At 42.4% G+C, this 26,913-nt stretch overlaps 1 protein-coding gene across 11 annotated transcripts in view; it reads left to right on the forward strand.

The window, feature by feature from the left end:
- The window catches only part of LOC146004042 (nucleolysin TIAR-like), a 1,204,848-nt gene that overhangs the window by 448,821 nt on the left and 729,114 nt on the right, over window positions 1–26,913 (forward strand). Inside the window, exon 1 of one of the 11 annotated variants that reach the window (XM_083142637.1) lies at window positions 3,850–3,898. The exons of the other annotated variants lie outside the window; for them this stretch is intronic. Within the exon in view, the coding sequence (XP_082998763.1) occupies window positions 3,860–3,898 (39 nt within the window). The 5' untranslated portion in view covers window positions 3,850–3,859. Of the gene's footprint in view, window positions 1–3,849; window positions 3,899–26,913 lie in introns of those variants that run through there. 11 annotated transcript variants of the gene reach the window in all.

Here is a 26,913-nt window from a genome sequence, read left to right on the forward strand (position 1 = left end):
GATGTTCGGGAAATCTGTTTTCAGATAACGACAGACCTCCTTTTCTTGGCCTTGTGCTCCTCCTCAAGGATTCGTTTCTCCCTTTTCCCGATACGTAATCTAGACTTCTCTCATCTCTTGTGTAAAACTTCTCGTTAATTTCGTAACAAAATTAGATGTACGTGTCCTCTCTCTTCTATGCCGTGGACGTAAGGAGTGACCAACGAGTATGGCGACTGGACCCACGACACTATAATACTCGTATAGTGTAGGGCCTGTATTCTTTGTATTGTCCACGTGTATTTGTTAGTCTCCTAAATCATTTTTATCTAATGAGTAATGACAATTCACCCTCTTCGTCGCGATTAGAGAATATTGGCAAAAGGGCGACATAAATACAAACACCATCTTCTCTGTCTTTCTCCGTCGCTCCTGGAATTTTTATATGTGAGTAAATATATTTTTTTTAGCATAGTTTTTCTGCTACTTTGGCTAATCGCGACAGCGATGATGACTGATGATTTGATGAAGGGACAGTTAGAATGGTAACCCATGCAACACACGAGATGGGAAGTAGTTGGTAAGGGGCTAAACACAATATTATGGGACGGTTGAACACAGCTTTCGAGGTTTGGCACTTGCTTAGGATCATAGTCACTCCATTCTGGCTGACTTTGCTATGGATTATGTTCTGCATGTTGATCACTTCGTATTACAGGTGTTTCTTAATACGCCCGTAGCCGACCTTCGTGGTGGAGTGGTTAGCACATCGCTCTACGACTCCAGTGATCCCGGGTTCGAATCCCAGTCCATTCATCTATTTTATCATATCGTCACTCACTCCCATCTTCGCAAATTAGCCAAAAGTGGCACAAAAGCGAAGTAAAATAAAGCAAATCAATCAATCAATGCGGCAGTACTTCCATACTAACTTTACAGGGGAAAATGCATAGGCAGTACCTCTGAAAATGTATTCTGTGACCGCTCCCGCCATTCCGTGGTCTGTTGTCTGCTGGAAGATTTGGGCAGTCATCATACAAGAGATTAAGATAGCACGTGGCTTGTTCTGTGCCAACTAGAGCTTGCAGTTCACTTTTGGAGGGAAATGTAAGCACTTGGTTGCCACATTCACAGCCGAAGGCAACCAACAGAGATAGCCAGAAGTAGTAGGATCAACCCGCTTGACAAACACCAAGTGAGCCGCAGTGTTGCCAACCCACCCCAAGAAAATTTCACCATGTGATATTTCACAGGCGAAGCTAACCTACAAATAGGAGTTGGCAACACTGACTAGTTGCTTCACAACGTCTTGGAAAACGTCTTAAGACAAATATCTTAATCTTTAAGAAAGTCGAATTCCGGTATGTCAAGATGTTACTTCCGGTCTGTCAAGAAAATTTTCTTAAGATATTTGTCTTAAGACGTTTGCCAAGACGTTGTGAAGCAACTAGTCAGTGTTGCCAACTCCTATTTGTAGGTTGGCTTCGCCTGTGAAATATCACATGGTGAAATTTTCTTGGGGTGGGTTGGCAACACTGCGGCTCACTTGGTGTTTGTCAAGCGGGTTGATCCTACTACTGCCAGAGAAGGAATTTCGCTTCGTACCTCTCTTTGACATTATTTTCTTGCCGCCTCGAACGACTCGTGCAACAGCATATTTGCACGAGGCATATCTCTTGGTAACAACGGCCCTCAGACGACAGTACTTTCTTGGCGAGAGCTGTACGGGATAAACCTTTTGGCGAAGCGTGTTCGAACTTCGCCCTTTCTAGTTTAGGAAGGCGAGCCATATGAGACGGCACCATCGGACATCAATCATTCTTGATGTAACACAAGTTGATTGCAACCTTGATCTCAATTTCATTTAGTGGAGACTTAACAGATACGCTCACCTTTCGGAGAGGGGGAGGAATATAAGAATCCCCTGAGCTCATTCTCCATTGACTTGCAAACGAAGGCCTTCTTTACTTCCCCTACTCTTTTAATATTTCTTCACTTTTCAAACTTATATTGCATTGCCTTTGTTCGTTTCTTTTGTAAAGCCCCCAGGATCTGTATGTTGCAGCTAATTCAATGAACGTCGAGACTAAATGATCTTGGCGTTCTTTTTTTTAAAGACTTGTTCCCCCCCCTGTTCTCCCCCTCCTCTTTATTCTTCTGTCTCGCTCGCAAACATCGGGCAAATACAGCCGCCCGAGTCGAGAAGGATAACTTGAAGCCGAGTTCAAAGAAAGCAGGTTGTAGGAGAGGAGAGGGGGTGGGCTATAGTTATTAATGCACTTCCTCGTAGATGCTCTTTTCGACGGCACAAATCACTTCTAAATGGCTAAAGAGTTTCATAAGTCTTCTCTTGAAAAATTAACGTGGCCAAGGAAACGAGGCCTTTGCCCGGGGTTTCTTTTTTCTCTTTTTCTTTTTAGAGAAAAAAGAAAGATGGGGATTGGAATGAGTTCGAACCGAGCGGGGGTCGCGAAGGGAGGAGAGAAGGAAAAACTGAGCAGAAGAAGGAATGAGGAGAGAAATCTTTGGGATGAGGGAGATCAGGAAGCGAAATTCGAGACAAGAAAATGTCTTCCTGGGGTGAACTGGGGATTGTATGGGTTTTGGAGGATAATAAAATAGTTTGATTAAGGTCTTTTCTTCTTTGCATCTTGGAATGAGGGTCTGTCTCTGCGTGAATTGAAATATTAGGAATGTTTTTTGCTAGTATTAGATTGGAGGGTTGTTATGGTATTGTCTATTTGAAGATATCCACACAAGAACGGTCAGCTGCGTGACGTTCACATGTGGAAGTCCCTTCATATGTACATTATTCATCCTTATCATCGCGCTAACTAACTCTGTAGCCTCCTTAAACCCGAAGGTGTATGGCTGCAGCAATACCAGTCTTCCATCTGTCCCTATCCTGGGTAAGATCAATCCAATCTTTTCCATCCTTTAGGTCCATCTGAACGTTATCCCTCCATCTTCGTCTTGGGCTTCCTACAGGTGTCTTACCATCAGGTTTCCAAACAAGAATTCTGTAAACTTTTCATTCCTCTCCCATTCGTACCACATGGCCTGCCCACCTAAGTCTTCTTGATTTAATTATTCTGAAAGGAGAGAAATATACAAACATTACAATTCTTCAAATTTCCCGAATATCGCTGTAATATAGTAACATTTTATGTAGAAGGACTTATCTTACTGTACACTATTTCCTGCCGATATATGTAAGTTGTCTGAACATAGATTTAGATCGTTGCTCAACGATGTTCGTTAATTTATTTATCTTTTGTCTAGGAATTTGTGATAGAACATAGGCTTACGCTGTCACCAAGCTTTCCCAAATATATAGGCTATCAGGGGAAGCAAACCACACGAAGAAACACTTGAATTTTTAGAAAGAAGTAATTTTTCAGATTTTAGAATATCATAGCAGTTTTCAGGAATGAAGAATAATTTTAGAGAACTTTTATCTTGGCTCCGCCTTAAATCGAACGTATATACTATATCAGAAAGTTGTAGTACCTAATTCCTAAGCCAGGGATTCTCAGATTTTTTAGACTGGCGTACCTCTGAACCGAAATTCACCACCGAGTAACGTTACGGGGTTATCATGCTGACATTTGAAATTGCATAGTTATATTGCCAAATAGTAGTTACTAATGATTATACCATTACTTAAACAGTACTTAGATTATCTTCTTTTATTGAATAATTGTTATTTATTTTATTATTAGTATTTTGTATTAATTTATTAAAACAAGAACTTGCTATAATTATGCATTAATAATGGGACACGTGAGATTTAATGCTTTTGTAGTATATAATGTGTATAATTGATATGTGAGAATGAAAACTAATGTGTTCTTTTTCTATTTTTTCCAGGTTAGTAACCATGAGCTCTTGTTTGGAATTAGTATCTTCCGTGTCAAATGTGAGTACCATCTTCTTTTATACATGTGCAATAAGTCCAATGCGGGATGTAAGTATTTGTATTTTAATAGTGACGATACACGTTAGATGACATCATGCTTTGGATAGGCACAATTGACGTCATGGATGTTCATTCCATTGAAGCGGCAGAGTTGGGAAAAGTGAAAAGATTAATAAGCCTTTTTCCCTTTGTGCGAGATCATGAATCGAGCACTTCACAGGAGAGGCGAGCGCAGGAGTGGCTGTTGTGCAGAGCAACGAGATGTTTTCCGATGAGGGGGGGCGGAGGGGGCATTCTGCTTCGTTGCAGCCTCATCGATTTCTGTTTTGTTTCTCGCCCCCCGTAATTTGTTTTTAGTTGCGGTTGGCGGGAAGTTGATATCTTCCCCTGTTTATGGAGCGGGATTGGGTCAATTGTTGCCGGTTCTCTCTCTCTCTCGTCTTCCGAAGTGGCCTCAAGGGCTTGCAAGAGGAGAAGGGGGTAGCTTGCGATGAATTTTGCACGGCGTTGAGTGAGTCGTGGGTGACGTGGCGAAAACAAGAACGCTCAAACGCTCTGCTAATGGCCGTGTGGAAGCCCGAAAACTTTGTTCAGATTTGAAAGAGTTTCCTGTAGTAATTGCCCCTCCCGCCCCCCTCTGTCTCTCGCTTTAGTTCCTTAATTGTACCTCCCCTTCGTCAATTGTTTACGTTATGGGGGATGATGATTTTGTTTGCGAATTTTCAGATGTAAGGAAATTGATTACCATTTATGCTTCTAATCATCAACACTCCTGAAGAACGAAGCCCATTGAAGAACTGTATGTAACACAGTCTTGTTACGTATCTATTGAAATACCAATTTGATTTTTATTGCTTGTTATGAGTTATATACCACCGAAAGGGATAAATCATCGGCAGTTGTCGAATGCTGTTAGAGAGGAAAAATAAATTTCTCCTGATTTAATTCCTGGTGGTGATTCTTGGTTTCCACCCCACTCTAAACTGTGCTTCAGATTAGTACATCTAAATTTGCAGTGGCTGAATGGTGTAGGGTTGTTCAAAATGGTGTAGGGTTGTTCAAAAGTGTTCCGAAGACAGTATACAAAAATATTCGTAACTTCATACATTTGTGCGAACTTCGCACGTAATTGCAAATTCTCAGCTCATTTGTTATTAATTATGCATTTATTTATTGTTCCAATCTCTTGCACGTAGTTGCCCGACCCTGTGACCGAGTGGTTAGCACATCGCGCTGCGACTCCAAGGGTCCCGGGTTCGAATCCCGGTCGGGCTTGGTTGTTTGTGAATGTCCATTCATCAATTTCATCATTTCATAACTCATCCCCATCTTCGCAAATTAGCCAAGAGGCACAAAACGCGAAGTAAAATAAACTAAATAAATCAATCAATCTTGCACGTTGTTATAATATTTATTGACTTCATTACTACGCCCACACACAAACATTTCAAAGAAGTATTATACATTTCTTTTGTACTTGAATATGCAGTATACATACCGGCGCACAAATGCCAAAAAAACGAATGAGCTAAATCTTACTTGTGCGGTAAAATCATTTTAATATTGAAGATCCCGAATATTTGGTACATCGGTAAAAATGTATAACTACTCCATACGGCCGTATGTTTGAGAACGGTAGCATTTTCCTCATGCTCACCTCTGTAATGAATGCCGGAACTACACGAAGACGGCCGAAATTGCACGACTTTGGACTTCTGGTTGCTTCCAAGCGTTTCGGCGTCGCGTACTGTACTGGGCATTGCACCATTTGATTTAATTACAAGCACAGTTGGCAACGCAGCTCCGTTCTTATTGGGCGGCATTTTGGACGGAAGATAGTGCTACATGAAACCGAAGCAACATATAGGTGTCCTTAAGAGTTAGGCCTCGTCAACGCCAAATAAGTACGCATACACCCTTTTCCGTACGTGTAGCAGTAAATTTGTTTCAGTGGATGTTTTTTCCCCTTTTTCCCCGTCTGTTCTGCCTGAACAGTTAAAATAGCGAGGAAAGGAGGATGGGCGTGAGATAACGACGTTTACTTTTCCCCCCTCATGGATAGGAAATGCGGGGAAATTTGAGATGAAGAAAAAATTTCCGTCTAGGATCATGATCGAGTTACGGGGATGGCTGAGTATGGGGCGGTTATTGATTGTATTTGTGGCCGGAGGGTGAGAAAAGTCGACTCTTAGATTGGGTTGTCAAGAGTCCCCAGCGGATGCGAAGGTGGCGGGTGGTCCTCAAAAGTCTCCACCGTGGAAGGTGAAACTGTGCTGACTCGCTGAATGTGCGGTGAGCCCAGTTTTTTTTTTCTGTCTGTGTGTGTGTGGTTCTCGGAAGATGCGGATCTCAAGCTGCAGACGTGGCGAAAATGAGTATCATAAAGCACTATGGTCACTACGTGCCATAATGCCCACGCTTTGTAACCAACGGATTCCAGGTTCCATTCCCGATGATGGAAACTACTGAGTAGTTCGGTTGGCACTGTAACCTGTACTCCCAGCTCTGATCATACGTGCCCTTAAAACAAACTCTGACAAACAATTTTGACACGTTGTTCCTATTCTTGACATTCTTTATTCTCAAACTTTGGTTTTTCTTATCCGAACTTTTTATAATTATCTGACTGATGTAACTCAAACTTTGTATCAGCATCTGATTTTTGTAATCCAAATTTTGTATCAGCATCTGATTTTTGTAATCCAAATTTTATATGATCTGATTTTTGTAATCCAAATTTTGTATCAGCATCTGATTTTTGTAATCCAAATTTTATATAATTTGAATTTTGTAAACCAGATTTTGTATCAGCATCTGATTTCTGTTATTCAACTTTTGTACATGGGCCTCCCCGATGACGTAGTGCTAACGTCTCTGCTTGTAATCAAGGGGTTCCGGGTTCGATAGCCGTTGGAGGCACATTGCACAGTGGTTCGGATCCCACTTTAAACTGTAGACCCAGTCACAATTAGCCTATCTGTGCATAAAAGTGGACTTGAAACTAAAGCAAACTCAACTGTTGTATCACTATCTGATTTTTGTTATCTAAATTTTCTATCTCGTCAATATTTGTTATTGTATTCTCGACTGCCAAACGTTATTCTCAACACTGGACAGCGGCGGGTGACCTTACCCCTGCAATATCTGTTCTTAATACATATTGTGGAAAGTTGTGACTCCATAGACAAGAATTGGAACAATGAAGCTTGCAGAAGCTACCCAAGTTATGGGTACCGAAGTTACATGTGTTTGTCATGAGCGGACATTAATCAATTAACAAGCCATGCTCATGCTACTAAACTAGGGGTATGATCTCTAGTTAAGTCATTGACGTTTCCTTAACCTAGGTACATCCAATAACGAAATTTGCAAATACAAACCATCCTTTCGTAACGATCCGTAGAATCGTTGAATTATGATGTACAAAGAACTCCAACTTCCAGTCATTCAACCATCGTTTTCCAATCAGGAAATATTCAGAAACATCAGAGGAATGCAGTGTCAGACAGCACTTAAGCTCTTCCTGGTCATCAGCGGTATAAACATGTAAATAGACGAAATCCAGGAAGAGGCTACAGGCCTTACTCTGCATTCGGTTAGTAAATTCGATTGGAATAAATGTCTGGGAGCAGGGAACAGTTCTAATTCAGTCATTCGTTCGAGGAGCAAGTTACGAAAACACACACACACAAAAGAGAGAGAGAGAGAGAGAGAGAGAGAGAGAGAGAGAGAGAGAGAGAGAGAGAGAGAGAGAGAGAGGAAGGAGGACGTTTTGGGCGAGATCGTGCTGTTGCGTCTCGCAAGTCAGACTCTTTGTACGGTCGCGACCATAAATCATCACACCGGAACTTCAGCTGCTGTACAGAAGTAGGCAAACCTATACCAACAACCATACTGATCCAGTCTGTAGGGGTTGAAACTCAAGTGTCATGTTTTGCCATTGAAGTATGTAAATTAGTACCTCTTGCTCTTTACCACCGAGCTCACTATGAGCAGCAATTTGCTCTACCATCAAGGATGAACGATGATTATTGAGCTACATTTCCCAATACGATCCCTCATACCTAAGTGTATGCTTTAATTAATAGTTTCCTGAAAGTGGGTCTCATCAGAGAACATTGTGTATGATCATGATAGTTAAAAAGATACTCTAGTGCTGCCTCATGGAAACATTCTCTTTTATATCTTCAGATCCTTCGCTCTACCATTAGAATGGCGAAGGTGAAGACAAATCAATAAAAGGCCAGGTGTTTGCAAGGGCGTACTCGATTAATCGGAACGGTTTTAAAGGAAGATTATATCCGACGTAAGGTCAGGTTTTTTTTTGCCCCCGCCTATCTGTTCCTTATCCAACTCTTTTTAAAAACCGTTCTTTTTTTTCTCTTACGGTCCATAAGGAGGTGATAAATTTTCAGGTCGAGCCTTGGAATCACTGCCGGGCACGCGAGATTTTCAAAATTAAATCCTCAGATTCTGACACGTAAGACCCATCCTGTGCCTGCGATGGTCTGAGAGGACCCGGGGAGGGGGCGAAAGAATGGAAGTAGGCGGAAGAGGAATGTAATTAATTGAGTGAACGCAGAAAGAGAGGAATCCTGGCGGGGGGAAGAAATGAGAAGTAAGTTTTCAGCACAACAACTTTTAATTAACGCACTTCTTTATGTACAACTCTCCCGCTCTGTTCCGAATATCTTCCCGTTCTCTCACCTCGTGGCGCTTATTCATTCGTCGTGCAGAAATTCCTCTGTTCCCGGAATCCCAATTATTGTCATATTTTATTTCCGGGGAGAAGAAAAATGGGAAGTTCCGTCGTTCCTTGCTTTCTTTTGAGCGAATTCTCTTTGTCAGGGAACCTCTTTCCTCCCCCCGCTGCCTTCTCTGGGATTGCCGCACCAAATCGAGCGACTCTCAAGTTTGGCGTTGTTAATGAAATAGTGGAAACTGGATTGCTTATTTCGAACTTTATTTAACGATGCCCACTCTTGTATTCCGAGATGCGCAATATTTCTCAGCGAGCCCCCGCGTCGACGTAGGATGGTGGAAATTCTTGCTAAAGCGTATCCATTTCTTTCTTTGTCATTTTACTTCTTTTCGCATCAAACTTTAGTGAAATGGAAAAACTGCACACATTGAGTACATAGCCATTTATGATACAAGGGTGTCTTTAAGGTAAGTGTTGCAATATTTCCACAACCCAAACAGCGGGCGCGTGTATACGCCGTGAGCAACTGTAAGGACAAGGGCAAACTGGCCCAAGAGGTAGTGTGGCACGCAGACTATGTTACACGGAGGGCGCCACTTTGTCAGTCAGTTGTGAGTGGCAGTGACGACGAGTGTTCAACAACGTCTGGTCTGTGAACTCTTACTGTACGAGTTCGAACCCGGTCATAACGCTGCGTCCGCAACCCGCAACATTTGTCATGCGAAAGGGAAAGATGCAGTTAACCACAGCACAGCAACACGTTGGTTCCAGAAATTTCGTGCAGGATGCACAAATGTCGAAGATCAGCCACTGTCCGGTCGCCCCATGGCCTGTGAGGAAAATCCATCCTCTAGCACACGACGATTGTCAAACCAACTCAGCATGTCCTCGGATGTACGCTGCACTACGCCAAAAATATCCTTTTTTGGTGAACCGAAAGCGCGCCCTGCTGCAACAGGATAACGCAAAACCGCACTCGTGTAGGAAAACTCAACACAAACTTCAGGAACTTGATGGCATCGAACCGATGCCACACCCGGCATATAGTCCTGACCTTGCCCCTTCGGATTACTACCTGTTTCGGTCCATGGCGCACTTCCTGCAATCACGAAGCTTCACCAACCAGCAGGAGGTGGAACAGCAGTGACTAACTTCTTTGCCTCTAAGGACAAGACGTGGTATCGACGTGGAATCTAGGAACTGGCAGCACAGTCCAACACGAGGGGCTATACTTTGAATGTTAACCTGCTTTCATTGTACTGGAATGAATAAAGGTATGTTATGTAGCAGAAAATTGCAAGATTTATGACTCACCCTTGTACAAGCTTTTGGACCAGGGGTTCCCAAACTTTTTCGTTTCAAGGCGCTCTCAGTGTTTCAAGATTTTCCTCTAAACCGTTCGGAACCAGCACAGGAGCCAATGATGTTGACTCGTAATCAAGGGGTACAGAGTTCAGTTCTCTGCGGAGATACATTGCCTAGTAGTTTGGATCCCTCTTTGAACTTTCAGATGCAGTTCAGATTACCTTGTCGTGGCCCCGGATTCGATACAGGTACATCAATGGACAGATTAAAAAGATAAGAGACAATCACAAACACACATGGACAGATGAAATAGATGAATAGACAATCACAAACGCACATGAGCAGCATACAGCACATTATACTTTCCATGGCTACCGTAGTCTGTAGAAAGGCAGTCCAGGGTGAACTACGTTGAAGTGTGAGTGACATTTTGGTTGTCTTGAAAAAGGGCCACCCGTGTGTATCCAATAAGTTTTCAACAAACCCCAAAACTGAATGCTAAGAGGTGTAAACCTTGCCCTCGCAACATAACCATCCACGCATTATTAGATCTAAGCGGAATTGTAGGTCACGAATTGTTAGGTTAGGAAGTCCAGGTTTATATTATTGTTTACTACTTAGCCTTTTCTTCATGCTTTTCCTAAAGACAGTCGCGCAATATTTTTTCCTCTTTAAACTGAGGTGTTCGGGTACACAAGGGGGCTATAAAGGATTGGATTTTCTGCCTTGGAATAATGTAAAGTATCTTCGTGATCTCACGGCGTGTTTGAAGGCAGTTACCGGAAGATACCTTCGTCCTTCCCCCTCTGCTCACATGAATTGTGCTCGTTTATGAACTTGTATCTTTCTATGCAAGAGACACGTGCTTTCTTTCTTCTTCCTTTTCCTTATTACTTTTACTGCGGCGTGACGTTCAAATGCGAAGCCCCAGCGATTTATATCTGCATTCCGTGACTCGAATCCCTTAAGAATGAACTTTAATACTCCCCCCTCTCCTCCTTCAGAGACAAATGGAGAAGAAATCATGCAACCTTCCTTCTTCGTTTTTTTCCTCTTCCCCGGCGAGAGATCTTCATTGTCGTACTTTAATACGACCATTGCGAGCTATCGCAGACTGGAATTTTCTCTACCGAAAATTCTGAAGCCGTAACTACGAGTATTTTTCCGAGGGGGCCATGCTCTGGTTTCATCTTGTGAGCAGTGATGCTCCTGGCGTGAAATTTTCTCCAGGAGCGGGGAATTTTGGAGCCGGAAATTAACAGGAAAAGGGAAAAAGGGAGAAACATGTAAGAAATGTGCAAGACACACTACGCATTTGCTTATACAGACTCACCGTTTCTTCTGTTTTCCCTCTTCTAGTGGAGTACCAGGTGTGACGGTTAATAATTCTTAATTGATCCGAAAGAAAACAAGTGTATCTGGTGAGAAAGGTAAGAAGTGCTTTATTCAAAGTATGCGCCATCGCTAGCTATACATTTTGCCCATCTGTCCGTCAAATTCTGGATGCCCTACCAGAAAAATCGTTCACATTTTGAGGTGATCCAGTCAGCAAGTCATTGTTCGACATCTTCGTAATTGTTGAAGTGTTGCTGGAAAGTGAGTGAGACATCGATGAAAACAAGTGGTAGTCCGAAGGGGCTAAGTCTGGTGCGTATGGCGGGTGGGGCGAGAATTACCAGCAGAAATGGTGTGTCTGACGTCTTTCGCTGTGTGTGATGAGGCGTTGTCGTGCTGCAAAATCAATTTTCCGTGTCTTGTCGCCCAATCTGTATCTTTCCCATGGCATGAAGACGATCAGATATGGTTTGGCGACCAACATTTAACTTCTCTGCCAGTTCTTGTTGCGTTTGCGTATCGTCTTCGTCCAACAGTACTTGCAATTTGGCGTCTTGGAATTTTTTTGGGCTGGCCCAGGCGATCTTTGTCCTTCAATTCGAAATCACCACTTTTGAATCGTCGAAACCAACGCACACACGCGTCTTGCGTTAGGACAATGTCACCGTACGTTTCCACAAGTATACGATGGATTTCACTCGCGTTTTTCTTTTGATTGAACAAGAAATGCAGGACGTGCCGTACATGCTCCTTATTTGGTTTGAAGGTCAACATGTTTCCCACACAAACCCAATATCACGATCACTCGCACTCGGTTGCACATCCGCGGCGTTTTGACATGTACTGTCCTGGCAACACACTGACGTAACATTTGAGATTGTGCATGAACCCTTGCTTGCAGCGCCATCCAGCGACGTAATTAAGAATTATTAACCGGCACATCTCGTATAAGCGACTGAAATGTCGCATTTGTTTTGGGCCTCCCCGTTGGTGCAGTGGTAGCGTCGTCGCTTTGTAATCAACTGGAGGCACAAGTGGTTCAGTTCGCACTTTAAACTGTAGGTCCAGTCCCGAATAGCCTTGCTGTGCATAAAGTTGACTTAAAAACCAAAACTCAAACTTGTATTTCGTTTCAATACGAACTCAGTTATTAATTATAATGGAAAGTGTAAGAACTTTCGAGTTTTAAGTCGAATTAATAGTGAGGATTCTAGGGATTGCCACAAAATCCACATAACGGATATCCGGATATCAAATTATCTGGTATCCATTTCGGATGCAACGGATAATTCGGATATTCGAATATCCGGATGATTCAGATATCCTAATAATCCGAGTACAGCAGATTTCGATGAATTATTTGTGGAGAGTACGTACATTGAAATACGAAAATAACGAATAAATGAATATGTGGGGACTCCGGAAAACGGATAAACGATAAGACTGTCTGGATTATGCACACCTTCGGATATCGGGACATTTCGGATAATTTGTATTTCTGAATTTCGATACCCGCTTAATGTAGACAATCCACACATTCAGATATCAGAATAACCGATATTCGGATATTTCAAAACCGGATAGAAAGTTATCCGAAATTCTGATAACATTTTATCCGTAGAAGACACTTTTCTTCCACCCGCAACTGATATACCAATGAATATTTTTGTGACAGGGAACCATAGAATAGATAGAATAGACATACCTATAGAATGTGTCACAGTTACAATATACTTGTTGCAAACAAACAATGTGTAGATTTTTCACTTCCATTTGACAGATGTAATAGAATAATAGATTCAGTGCTATAGAAAACGAAACTCTGATAGAATATAGATTGTTTAATATAAATGTTACCATTTACAGTGTGCAATACTTATGAATTACGTATAAAGTGTATATATATCTCGTGTGTTACGTATGTTGTATGTTATATGTATTGTACGTGAATGAATGAATATGTGTTTCCATATTTCCATGTAATTTCTATTGTATTAATTAAACACAGTGTACGCCTTCTGTAATTGGAGGTTCAATCCTCTGTAGAAGTGCAAAGCATTAATAAATAAAAGTGTTCACAAATGCGTCATTTGAAGCTAAATTAGCTTCTACACCCCTGAACATCGTACGTGGAACCTGCTAGATCGAAATCTCGGGCTATACCCTAAATAAGTGTGTGCGTATGTATTTTGTGTGGAAAAGGGAAATTTTTTGGTCGAAAGACGATTTTTTGTAATACGACAGGGAAATTTTCTTCTGGTCCAGGAGCATCACTGCTTGCGACTCCCTCTCGCTCTCAGTATTCCGGGAACGGGATAAAAGTAACGACCATTGTTCACCGTTCTGTCCCTTCATTGTTTTCACCCTTGGCTGGTTTTTTGTCCGAAGGAACAGTCCTAACCTGTTCATCGTGCCCGCTGGAGTTAATAAATCTCCAGGAAGTTTTGTTCTCTGGAAGCAACCCGTGTTTCGCGTGGGCACCGTCTTCTTACGCTCGTCTCCGTCTTTCAAGATTTCTCCGAGTTACTTCCCGAATCCAGCCAAGGGACGCACCCCCCACCCCTCCACCCCCTTAAGATAACGTCGGTCGCTGTCGCAGAAACTTAATCAGCGAGTTCGTCTCCGGCGAATGTATTATGCATGCCTTAAGTTAATGTCAAGCAAGGTGGAAGGGTTGACGATGGGCGTTTTGTGCCTCCCTCCCACCCGTCCGGAAAGGGGGATAGAGGGGGAGTTGAGATGGTGGGACTAAGCATTTTACGGACGCTCATGTTTGAAAGCAACTCCGCATATTTCTTTGTTCGTCTTGGTTCGCCAACTCCTTCTTATATAGAAGGCCTGCGCAGAGATTTATTTGTTTACGTAAACGTCATCAGTGGTAGGTCACCACACAACACCAGTGTAACGGTTGCTAATATGTGTTAATTAAGTGGAAGATTGACTTTGAGTTTTAAGTCCACTTTATACACAGAAGGCTAATCAGGACTGGACCTACAGATTAAAGTGGGATCCGAACCACTATGTGTCTCCACTGGGTTTCGAACCCTGGACCCTTGAACCCCGTAATTTGAATCAGAAGACATTTTAAAGAGTAAAAATAAATAATACAGGTGGTAGTTCTTGGAACTGTAGCCATTAATGTCATATTACTACTCAAAATACACAGTAAACAGAGTTGAAGCATCATAAAACCTTATAGAAATGTTTGTTAATATGCACATCGCACTACAACTGCAGGGTTCCCGGGTTCGAATCTTGGCCTTGGCATGAATGTTTCTGAGTCGCCATTCATCAATTTCATTATATCATCACTGATTGCCATCTTCGCAAATTAGCCAGAAGTGGCACAAAAGGCGAAGCAAATAAAAATAAAAAATTAATCAAAGTTTTTAAATATGTTCAAATGCCTGAAAGGACTGGAGAAATCAAGAGAATTTGTTCAGAAAATTAGTGTGAATCCTGTAGGAGGATTACGTTTTTCTTTAAAGTCCACTTTATGCGCAGATGACCCAATCGGGAATGGACTTAGGGTTTAAAGTGGGATCCGAACCACTAAGGATCTCCACCGCGTATCGAACCAGGGACTCCTTGATCACAAGGCCACGACGTTACCACCACTACATCTGGGAGATCCTGTAGGAGGTTTCACAGGTGTTCCTTGACTGATTGATTTTGCTTGACGATGAAAGGACAATCGCAAACACACAGTGACGACACACAACACAAGTCCCCACAGAAGCCGTGTGTCCAGTCGCCAGAGCCTCGCTAGTCTGCAAATTGCAGTTGAGTGTGTACTCCGTGGGGAAGAGTTATATTCAGAAGCGTGTCGCTCAGTTTTATGCACGGTGACGGTAAAGGAGAAGAGATGGCGCAGCTTGCTTGAAATTTTCATCCGAGCGTTGGGTTGTGGAGCTGTGTAAATATTTCACCGCATCATTAATCTTTGGTGATGAATTAGGCGGAGGCTTCCTCGAGACGTGGAAATTAAACCACGAGCCTCCCCATACGTGGCGCTGTCTTAAGGTTTATATTATGCATGTTTGAATAGCACTGTAATGAAGTGAACTAATTACGTTGTTTTTGCACCCGACGACAAAGTACTGTAGATGCGCGTTTTCAATGCAGGAAATTGTCTTTCTGGTTCAGGCCGGACACGTTCATGGCCGAATGTGCCGGTGGAAAGTTGGAAGAAATGAGATTCTTAGAGAATTCACGAGAGAGCATGTTCAGCGTTTTAGAGAAGGCTGTTTCCTGACGTTAATGGGGAAAGATGCAGTACAGGGTACACATTGAAAGACGTTTCAATACCTTCAGCGACTCTGTTTCCTACAGTTAGCGAACAGATGATTTAATAACCGAAACAAATTCAGCATTAATGATCCTATTCTGGATGTAATGTTGACCGTCAAGAGAGACCACGTTGCCCAACATAAAGCGACGAATCCCTAGTTACAGCATACTCTTTTACTTAATGAAGTCCCGCAATAATATTATCATCACATTTACCAAAATGTTGTACTTGGTTGTAAACTGGGCTCTGTTGTCTTGACATTAGGATGTCTTCGGTGACGTCGTGGTAACGTCGCCGACTTGTAATCAGGGGGTTCTGGGTTCGATCTCCGTTGGGCCACTCGGTGGTTCCGATTCCACTTTGCACCGAGGTCGAGTGCCGAGTAGACAAGATAATACGATGTTCAAGAACACACACACATTTTTTTATTTATAGCTATATATATATATATATATATATATATATATATATATATATATATATATATATATATATATTTGCATGATCTTGATCCATTCCACTGTGGGTCTCTCTTTTCATAAAATCTGCCGACCCGCGTGGCGTAGTGGTTAGCATGTCGCTCTATGCCACGCAGTCCGTTCTTCAAATTCCGCTATGTGCATGGCTGTCTTTCGTGAGTATCCGTGCATCATAAGCTTCATCCTTATCGTCACGATTATCCAAAAGTGGTAGAAAAGCGACGCTAATAAGAAAAATCAAATCAAATCTCTTTGCACAACAAGCAGACCACCAGCCTCTTGCCTATCGTGCCATAAAAGTATGTCACTAAGAACTCTCAAACTTGCCTACATCTTTGCCTATGTGCTAACTTGAGTAGCTGAAACTTTTCGGGCTTAGGCGTTCTTGTCATTCGCTCTCCATGACGTCACAGGTTCACGGAGTGGTTTGAGTGGTTGTGGAACATTGGTGCGAGAAGTGAGACCCTTCATTCTCTGTTTAAGACATTCATTTGCTCAATGTTTCCAAAATGCTCTTCATAGTGCGGTACTGTTGTGGTTTTTGGCATACTGTATTTACGATACGGGCAGAACTCATTAGTGCATTCCGTTCCTCGGATACTTTTCTTCCTTCACTAAGCATCCCTCGCTCTCTTAAGTGAGCGTTATCTGTTGGGACAAACTTGGCTTTTACGTAGAGTGGTCGCATCTGCAGATGTGCCTGTGTGAAGACGCAGCGTTAAAGACTCGGGTTTTAATTAACTGTGACAGCGGCGGTTGCCTAAGTGCTCTAGTTTTTAAATTTCAACACATCATTTAACTCTCGCACAGAATTTCATTTGTCTCATTGCAAAAGGCTGAATTATGAATTTCTTGTACAATTAAAGATTGCTATCCTCCTTATTGGCGCTGTTAAAGTTAGTGCAAAATTTATAATACTTACGGTTGAAATTTAAATCGGAAATGGGTATTCATGTTGTACCCTCTCTTCGGGCAAACGTGTTAAATATGAAACATCAACACACAATCATTCATGTTGGACTAAAACAAATAATAATATAAGTTTGAACGGTCCTCCCCGATGACGTAGTGGTAAAGTCGTGGCCTTATAAGCAAGGGGCCTCGTTCGATTGACTCGGACCCCACTTTAAACTGTAGTTCCAACCCCGATTAGTCTGTGTGTGTATAAAGTGGATTTACTTAAGCAAAACTCAATTTGATGGGATCATTACTCATTCTCATCGTGGCGATTAGCTGAAAATGTTAGAAAGACGTCGGGAGGCACTTTGCACTGTGGTTGGGATCCCACTAAACTGTGGGACCAGTCCCGATTAGCCTCTCTGTACGACCTCCGTGGGAGTGTGTTTAGCACAGGTCAAGGATCCCGGGTTCGAATCCCGGCCCGGACATGGGTATTCGTGAGTGTCCCTTCATCAATTCCATCCTATCACTCATCCTCATCCTCACGATTAACCAAAGTGGTAGAAAGGCGAAGTAAAATATACCAAATCAATAAATCAAACCAATTAGCCTATTTGCGTATAAAGTGTACGTAAAATTCAAAACAAGTTCCAAAACAGAAATTCAAAACAAGTTCAAAGACAGAAATTCAAAACATGTTAAGAAACAGAATTTCAAAACAAGTTCAAAAACAAATTCAGAACCAGTTCAAAAACAGAGATTCAGAACAAGTTCAAAAACAGAGATTCAGAACAAGTTCAAAAACAGAAATTCAGAACAAGTTCAAAAACAGAAATTCAGAACAAGTTCAAAAACAGAAATTCAGAACAAGTTCAAAAACAGAAATTCAAAACATGTTCAAAGACAGAAATTCAAAACATGTTCAAAGACAGGAATTCAAAACATGTTCAAAGACAGAAATTCAAAACATGTTCAAAAACAGAAATTCAAAACATGTTCAAAAACAGAAATTCAAAAAATGTTCAGAAACAGAGATTCAGAACAAGTTCAAAAACAGAGGTTCAGAACAAGTTCAGAAACAGAGATTCAGAACAAGTTCAGAAACAGAGATTCAGAACAAGTTCAGAAACAGAGATTCAGAACAAGTTCAGAAACAGAGATTCAGAACAAGTTCAGAAACAGAGATTCAGAACAAGTTCAGAAACAGAAATTTAAAACACGTTCAAAAACAAATTCAAAACACGTTCAAAACAGCGCAACTAAACAAGTTTCGTTCTGAAAAGCCTCCAGTTTTGAATTAACGTATGTAAAGTAACAGAAAGTAAACACACCGTCACAATTAACCTTTCGGCCCCTCCTTATATCTGCATGCGTACTTGAGTGTGGGCGAGGAACTCGTTCAGCCATAGGTAAGCTTTATTTACTGTTCACGCCTCCCTTGCACCGTTTCCACACGCCGATCCCGCCAGCAGCCAGAAAAACTTTCTGGTGGATAACGGTGGGGTGGAACAGCGCTAAGCTTTCCACCCTCGCCAACAACCCCCCACCCCCCGCTCGCATTGTCTGGCCGCGGCGGCGGAATGTATTAAGCTCTTTGGTCCACAGCTTTGCGTCTGGAACGGACATGATATTGATCAAATTGTAAGGTTTTGGTCGAAGGTGAGGGATCGGCGGGGGCCACGGGAACTCATCACCAATGTTGCCACCTGTTGGCGACCACGCTTCTCCCCTTTTGAGAGAAATGCCCAGGAAATGTGGCTCGACGCTCGAATTGTCTGTCTGATGCGCGTAATTGGTTCCCTCGCCGGCAGGCACCTTTTGGCTTGTGGATCTTCAATTCCCTCTTGATGCATTGTTCTGTTGCATTGCAGTATTGTCCTTTTGCACGCTTTATCTTGTTGCGTTGACCAACACTTTCATCGGCGTTGAATCATTGTTTATTTCTTAACATAGATTAGCTGTCTTCAAAACCAAACATATTCTGCACACTTCTTGCCATCGTAATGATTCAAGTGTCTCGTCAGTAAATCGCCTCTCCAGTGGCGCAGTGGTAACGTCGTCGCCTTAACTCTCTCTGTAGAGATAATCAAGGGGTCCCGGGTTCGATACACGGCGGAGTCACACTCAGATCCCACTTTAAACTGTAGGTCCAGTCCCGATTTGCCTTTCTGTGCATTTAGTGGAAGTGAACTTTAAAGAAAATCAAACAACACACACTTCTTCGTAAAAAAAAAGGTAAAAGGTAAAGTGTTCCCCTGTGCATAGCACCACGCCATGAAGGCGTATAGGGGGTGTGGGGGTAACGACCCACACTTTCTTGATCCGGTCGTGAGTGGGGGTGATGTGATCAGCATCACGCCCCTGACCGCCTTTACCCCCCAGGGTTTCCCCCAGGTACCCATGTTATTCGACGCTGGGTGGGCGCCGGGGCCGCTTCCACCGTTAGAAAAGTTCCCGGATTTGAACCGGCCGGGGATCGAACCCGAGACCTTGAGCATGGTAGTCAGACGCGTTACCGACTGAGCCACCGCGGACACTTCTTCGTAAATGATTCATTCCTAGAAATGAGCCAACCTCCGTGCCGAAGTGGTTAATACATCGCGCTACGACGCCAGGGATCCCGGGTTCGAATCCCAGCATGGGTGTTCTGTGTAAATGTCCCTTCATATCATCACTCGTTCATCTTCGCGGTTCATTAAAAGTAGCAGAAAGGGAAAGGAAAATAAACTGAAGCAACCAATGGCAGTCAATTGATAACAGTTCTCCCAAATTTCCCTTAGCTTAAATTAGGCGAAACAGAAATTGCCTTTTCGCCTAAAATGTCGGTTTCGTTACATTATCGTGTACTGACAAGCCATTTGGCGAACGGGAATAGAAGAAGTATACGTGTGCAACTAAATTGCAATAGGGAAGTTTGTTACCCTATTTCGTTTATTCCTTCCATGCTTCTGGTGTATCAACCATTCTAGCAGGAATAGCGAAGAATGCTAACAAGAAAAAGGAAAACAGAGAAGAGGAAGAGGAAGGCATTATCTACGAAGTGAAATGTAAAGAATGTACATAGGAGAAACGAAAACGAGGCTTAAAGACAGGTTGAAACAACATAGGGATGATGTACGACTTAAGAGAGAGAGAAATGCGATATGTAAACACACGAGAGAAACAGGACATGACATAGAGTGGGATGAGGCTAAGCAGATAGGAAGGGAGAAGAGAATGCTAGTGAGAAAATGGAAAGAGGCCAAGGAAATGGAAAGGTGAAGAAGACACAATGAACTGTTATGGGGGACTGATGATAAATAAAGAATGGATGAAGGTGTTAGAAAGAATGGAAAGGACAAGAGAGAAAGAGGAGAGAAGAAGGAAGAAAATAGAGCGTGAGATAAGAGTCCAACCACATTCACTTCCAGGTGAAAGTAAAGTTGACAAGGGAAAGCCACCTGCTAGAATGTAACTTTCTAGTAGTCTGGAGGGGAGTATTTTTGTGTATATATATCGTCCTGTTCTTGTACCTTGTTACATTTGTACTTGGTGTAGAGTCTGAAGAAGACCTTGCTAGAAGGTTGAAACGTTACGTTTAATTTATATAGATTGAAATTTTTTCATAGCAGGAAAGTTCCAGCATGGGTAAACACAGGTGTTTGCGGAAGGCTTCCGTCCTTTATCCGCAATGTGTTTTCGTTTTCGCTCACGAGGCGCGAATTGAGGCTGTTGGAACAGTTTTCCATCCTGTCACAACCGGACCGTTCGTTTGGTTCTGCGAAACGAAAGCACCTTCCAACGTGCACATCGATCTTCTGTCACCCCTCTGCTTGAGATACCGTCTGGATGTTACCGCAGCACCCAGCCAGCGGAACAGCGAGGACTGACCGCACCCGGTCATCTCGTCTAACTTGGGGGAAATGGCTTGCTTAATATTCTAGGCCAAAGCTTAGTAGAAATAATCTCATTGAGCTGCGAGAGATGTTAGGAATCCACCATTGTGCTTTACCGGCTCTCACGTCGCTCTAAAGCTAATCTCTCGGTTGGTAAATTCGGAATAGTAAGCTATTGTTGTCTTCTGTAGGATACGTGCAGGACTGTAGTTGGTAATTTTGCTAGATTTTTTTTCTTTCTTTGTTGTTGTTGTTGAGCTGCATTTGTGTGTTATGCAATTAGGCGTTTTCGCTCTAGAGAACCTGTAACGGTCAGGAATTTCACCTATGGGTGAAAAAGTCATGGAATTTTGAATGTACACTAAAATTCCTCTAAAAATCATGGATAGAGTTTATTTATTTATTTATTTATTTATTTATTTATTTTTTAAAATACCAGAATTTGAGAATGCGAAAATGAATTCCTTTTTTTGTCCACAAGTGATCGAACGTATTCTGTATACATAAACAAAAACATTTTTGTACAGAGTGAACCAAAAGTTACCATCGGATTTTCATTTAATATTATCGCGAAAGAAATTTGGTAATAGTGAAGGAACTATTGAACTAAGCTAGATGTATTAAAGAGTGAAATGGGATAAGTATTCGTGTAATACCCTCAGGAGTCCTGGGTTCGAATCCCGACCTGGACATGGGTGTTCTTTGCGAGTTTGAGGGACAACACTCATTATCATCTTCGCGATTATCCAAATGTGGCAGAAAAGCGAAGTAAAATAAACCAAATCAATCAGTCAATCAATCGTGTAATAACTCATGCAATTTTCATAACGATATGGAAGATATATTTGGGTTCGCAATGAACCAGCTTTCCGACTGAATTAAGAAGAATGCTCATATGATCATTATTGTGTCGTCGTACGTACTCAACCATGCTCTGATTGACAGATGGTTGTCGACTGATGGACATTCTCTTCCTTACAAAGTATCTAGGATAGATTTTCATATTCTATATTCCTTCAAGAGCTGTCGTTTACTAAAATCCATAAGAGATAGACCAGCAGTTTTCTAAATTGCATTGAAACAATTGGTGGGAAATGTTCAGTAATGTCAGTTTCATCTTCATCGTATATAAGTCATTCTTCGATATTATTTTCTAGCCTAGTAATAACTGTTATTGTACCGACAAAGTAGCTTAGTTATGAAAACTTTTCTGGAGCACTTTCCATAGTTGGCTGACAAGATTTTTTATTTTGGTTTCAAGTGTAGGTTTTACTCACTGGTTCTTGTCCTATTAACCACTTTGTTATCAAGTCACCTTTGTTACACCTCAACAGCTTTTTTGTGCAAAATGAAAGCATAGTACACAAAATGAAAACATATGGTACAACAATGATTGGATGCTACATAGTATTTTTTGTGAATAGAATCTATATTTCACTAATTTATCGATAAACTGCGATTAAAATGTTCAGTAAATTGTAATTAGTTATACAGTAAAACCTCGTTAATCCTGACTAATGTGTGGGATAAGTTGACCGGTTTAATGAAAGTCCGGATTAACTGAAATAACCTAAAAGAACAGTAGAAAGTGCATTAAAACTCCGTTTATAGCAACAAGACACGTTTATTATGGAGTATTTAAAGGGCATAGACCTAAATACACTGTACAGTACAGTAAAATGTTAAGCAATACTGTGGAGCAATATGACGAATGTGATTGCTGACTTCTAGCCACATTTATCGAAGTCCGGCTTATCGGGGTCCGTATTAACGAGGTTTTACTGTAGTAATTTTGACCCTATGACTAGTTTCTACCCCTGTTTAGAAACCCTGGACGATCCAAGGGATGGCCATATCCGGATAAAATTTTATCTGGATATGGGGTAATTTTCTGTCGGTAATTAACATATCAGAATATCGGACACACTATCAGAATTGATCCAGATATTCGGTGTATCCAAGATGTTCGGATGTCCGAATGTGTGCATCATTCGGACAGTTTTATTCTTTACCTGTTTTACGGTCTATCCACATATTTCTTATTCGTCACCTTCGTATTTCATTATGTGGATTTTCTACAAACCCTTCATGAAATGCCATCCCTAGAAAATGTGTGATTTTATATTTTCAAAAAGGGCTTCGAAATGCACTTAATGTTCCAAGTACTGCACGAGGTCTGAAATATGACTGACTTTTAATAAAATACCTAAAGTAACAAATGCAGCTGTTCGACAACAATATCGCAATAGCATTATTCAAATCCACAAAACAAGGTAGAATTCTTTGGAGACTGGGAATTCACGCAGATGCCGCACCCCAGCTCGCAAGGCGCAAAGACTTCTCCTTCCCGGAGACAACAAATAGAATAATCTCCCCTCCCAGAAGGGTCCTCTCGATAGATGTCCGTATTGAATCGCTCTGTTCTGCAGCATCTCTCCTCGCGCGTCTGCTTGTATTTCCGAACACGGACGCCCGAAACTTGTATCGGAAGTAACCCGAAACCGGTCGCCATGGCAACCCACAGTGTAAGCAATCCTGGGCGCGTTGGGATGCTGACCATGTCGGTCGCACTCGTGTTCTCGCTAGTCTGTTAGTGTCTTTCGATACACCGGGAGCCCCTCCTTGCCCCGGTCTGTTCGCCCCTCCTGCTCTGAAAACCATGGAAGGCCCATCGTAGGAATACAAATTTTGCATCTGCCAATCTTGCCCTGAAGTCTCTCGCACGGACCTGCACAGTAAGATGAAGTGAATCGAAAAATTTGTTTTTGAAATTCCAAAACTTGGGTGTATAAAGAATTTGCAAGTAAAGATTGTCTCGTCAATTGGATTCTATGTAGGGCGTCTGACTTCCACGCGGGAGGCCCGGGTTCGATTCCAGGGGTGCGTCATCTATGGTCGAAATTGTTGTCTCCTTGCCACCCCATAATGCGGTTCTGGGGCTCGCCCAGCCTGAAATCAATGCGTACCTGGGGCAACCGTGTGGGGTAAAGGCGAGCGGAGCATGATGCTGATCACATCGCCAGTAAAATTGCCGAGTTCGAGAATGTGTGGCTCACACATCTCATAAGATGTGCCTTCATGGCACAGTGCTATATGCACTGGGAATTTTACCTTTACCTTACGAACGTACGCTAGAAGTCACATTTGCAATACTTGGAATGATAGAATGCAATATGTAGGTTTGTGTGTTTCCTTCGATGGCTTACCATTCACTGTAAGCTTGTACTGAATGAATGGAGTTACCACGTGTTTATCTAATCGACATTTTCTGAACTACTGGTTCGAGATATTGGATTTTCAGGTTTGTGTCTAGTAGACAGCGTGTCCTGTAGTTTACGTAGCAACCCCCTCCTCTCCCGTAACTCGAGTGTCTTAAATATAATAAATATGCAGGAATATATGATAAGTATCTGATCCCCCTTTAATGCCACATCCACGACTACTAAATTCGTGAACCGCCTGGGTTGGGAAGGGTGGGCTGTCATGGGCATGAGTGTTTCTTTGTGACCGTCACTTTGAAAATATCTAAACATCACCATTAATCAAACTTGGCAGGAAAGTGACATAATGGACTGTTATTTATTTATTAATTAAGAAAGCAACAAATAATGATCCCATTACAATTCTGTGCAGTATTCATCAGAAGTTTTTAATTGTTCTATTACTATTTAAAAATATGTTTGTAAAATGTTTTGAAGTTCATTTTATGCTCATGTAGGCTAATTGAGATTAGACCTGCAGTTTAAAGTGGAGTGTACCTTTGTCGATGATCGAACCCGTGACCTTATTACAGTACGTGGTCTTCACGTTACAACGCATTGCTTTTGCCTTCATAGGTAGTGAAAATATCGATGTTATGCTTCAATAGATAATAAATATGAATGTAATCCCATAATATAGCATGTTCGTTCATCACCAAGAGTTTAATTCACAATTGGTTCGGAAAGTAAGTTTTCGATGCATTTCCCTGCCAGTGGGAAGACGAAGATAAATTATGCAGATCTATTTAAATAGCGACTTTCGATAAGCATGACAGACTCGAATTTAAAGTTTTTCACTTCGTGTAGCCAGAATATAGCATCCTTCTGAAGTCTGTGTGTCTGGCTACTTGAAAGAACCTTGCCGGCAGTCTCCTGAAACCTCCCCGCTGCCCGGTGTCTTGAGAGCCTCATCTTGATTTCACACCCTGTAGGTCCGAGCTCACATAATAACAGGTTGCGGCGGTGGTGGAACGCGTTAGTCCAGTAATAACAATAAAGATACAGCTGGTCTCTCTCTCTCCTTGCAACTTCTGCACTTGAGGGAACGACATTGCGCTCATTGGGCAGTGCGACCATTTGGGGGCGACGAGGGAATGGGCGAGATGGTCCTGGCTTGAAAATTACTTTGGCCGTAACTTAGTGCATAGTGCGTGTGCTTAAGGATAACTTTCTCGGTGAGATGTACTCGTCTTTGATGGGCGGAGATATCACGGACATCGCAGCTAAGGTTTTCTGGCAGGTATGTGAATGGCTTGAGAAGCGGTTTATAGCTGTGCAAGAGACATGTTCTTGTACTTTGCAATTTTGAGCTGCTCGATGAAGAAATAGGTCATTTCAGTCGATAAAGCACCGAAAAATGGGGACGAGGTTCCACTCCGTGGTCTCGAAACTACCTGTCTCGCCGGCACCACATCATACTGCATTTTGTAGTCTAGCTAGGCTCTGGCGTCTCGACTCGATTTTCCTCTGTGGGCTTGTGTGCTGTCCACGTGTTTGTAGTTGTCCTCCCATGCATTTAATCTTTCCTTATCTTCGCAGTTAGCCAAAAGTGGCAGAAACGTATGAAATTCATTCATTCACGCACGTATCAGAAAACAGTACTATGAAGCGATACAAACACCACTTACCGTCCAACGAAATGAAGTGTTTTTGTGTTGTGTGGTGCATAAGTTGTTGGTGTTGAAGCTTGTGTCTAGAGCTGTGGTGTTCACCACCAAGAGTGATGCGACATTTACCCTCACCAATGAGTTGTGCGAGTAAGGGGAGAAGGTGATCAGTAAAGGTGTGAACGCGGCGGGCCTCGATGGTGAGGGCAAGGACTTAGGCGAGTCGTGTGGGTGACGGTGAAGTCTAGTCGTGAGCTTGAGGACAGGGGAAAGTCGTTAGGGCGACGGTGAAGTTGGGTTGTGGGCGAAGGAGGTTGACTCTTGTCTGGCGTAGAGAGCAAACCTTTATGTTATTGTTTGAACAGGTATGGTTTTACATCCAAGTCGAGAGTAATCAATGCTTTACAGGGATTTTTTAATGACTACTTAATCATAAATTGATAACCGCCAGTGCTTGTAATGAAATGGGTATAGGGGGCTTATTTGCGGGTTCAGGCACATTCCACAGTCGTTGGATCCCACATTCGACAGTAGGGTTAGTACCGATCACCCTATCTGAGTGTACAGTTGGCTTAACAAACTTTAACTTTGGTTACTCGCATTTTCAAATCAGGTTGTTAGCTTTAGCGTGTAAGGCCCAAGCTCGATATTCTTCTGTTGTTTCGGTCAAGCATTCATTTGAGGTTTCGCACTCTGATGCAAGTGGTCTCGAGTTGAAGATTAGAGAAGCTACCTGGATCAAGAGAACGTAAACAAGTCCTCTGCGCAATGATGTCGTGAGAGGAGAAGCGAATGCCTGGAGGGGAAAACGCGGCTACATCTTCCAGCCAATTGCAGCAGCGCGTACTGCTTTGCCCGCACAGATTCCCAAGACTCGAGAGGAACAGTGGCGGACTGTGTTTTTCTGGTGCATTTACGAGAATACTGCTTTGGCGTCGTAGATCATATGAGTCTTCCATTGAACATATGGAGCCGTTCCCCGAATTCACGTACGCGCTGCTAAGGAACCCCACGCCGGAGATCTTCGAACTTTCTGCTGAATTTCGCCCGAAGAATTTGCTTGGCAGAGTGTTACTAAATAAGGAAATGGGAAACATGTGCATTCATTCCGCTTCGTTTATCTTTCTTTTCGAGTTGTGCCTTCCTCCCTTTCGTTTTGCGATAGAGTTTGTTGAAATTCTTGCCGGAGATATCATGAAAAAAGAATTGCTCGCGAGGGGGAAAGCTCCGGGGCCCCCGAAACCGCGTCCTTTCTCCTCCC

Source organism: Lepisma saccharinum, chromosome 21 (assembly GCF_977018435.1).
Source record: "Lepisma saccharinum chromosome 21, izLepSacc3.1, whole genome shotgun sequence".
NCBI lineage: Eukaryota > Metazoa > Arthropoda > Insecta > Zygentoma > Lepismatidae > Lepisma > Lepisma saccharinum.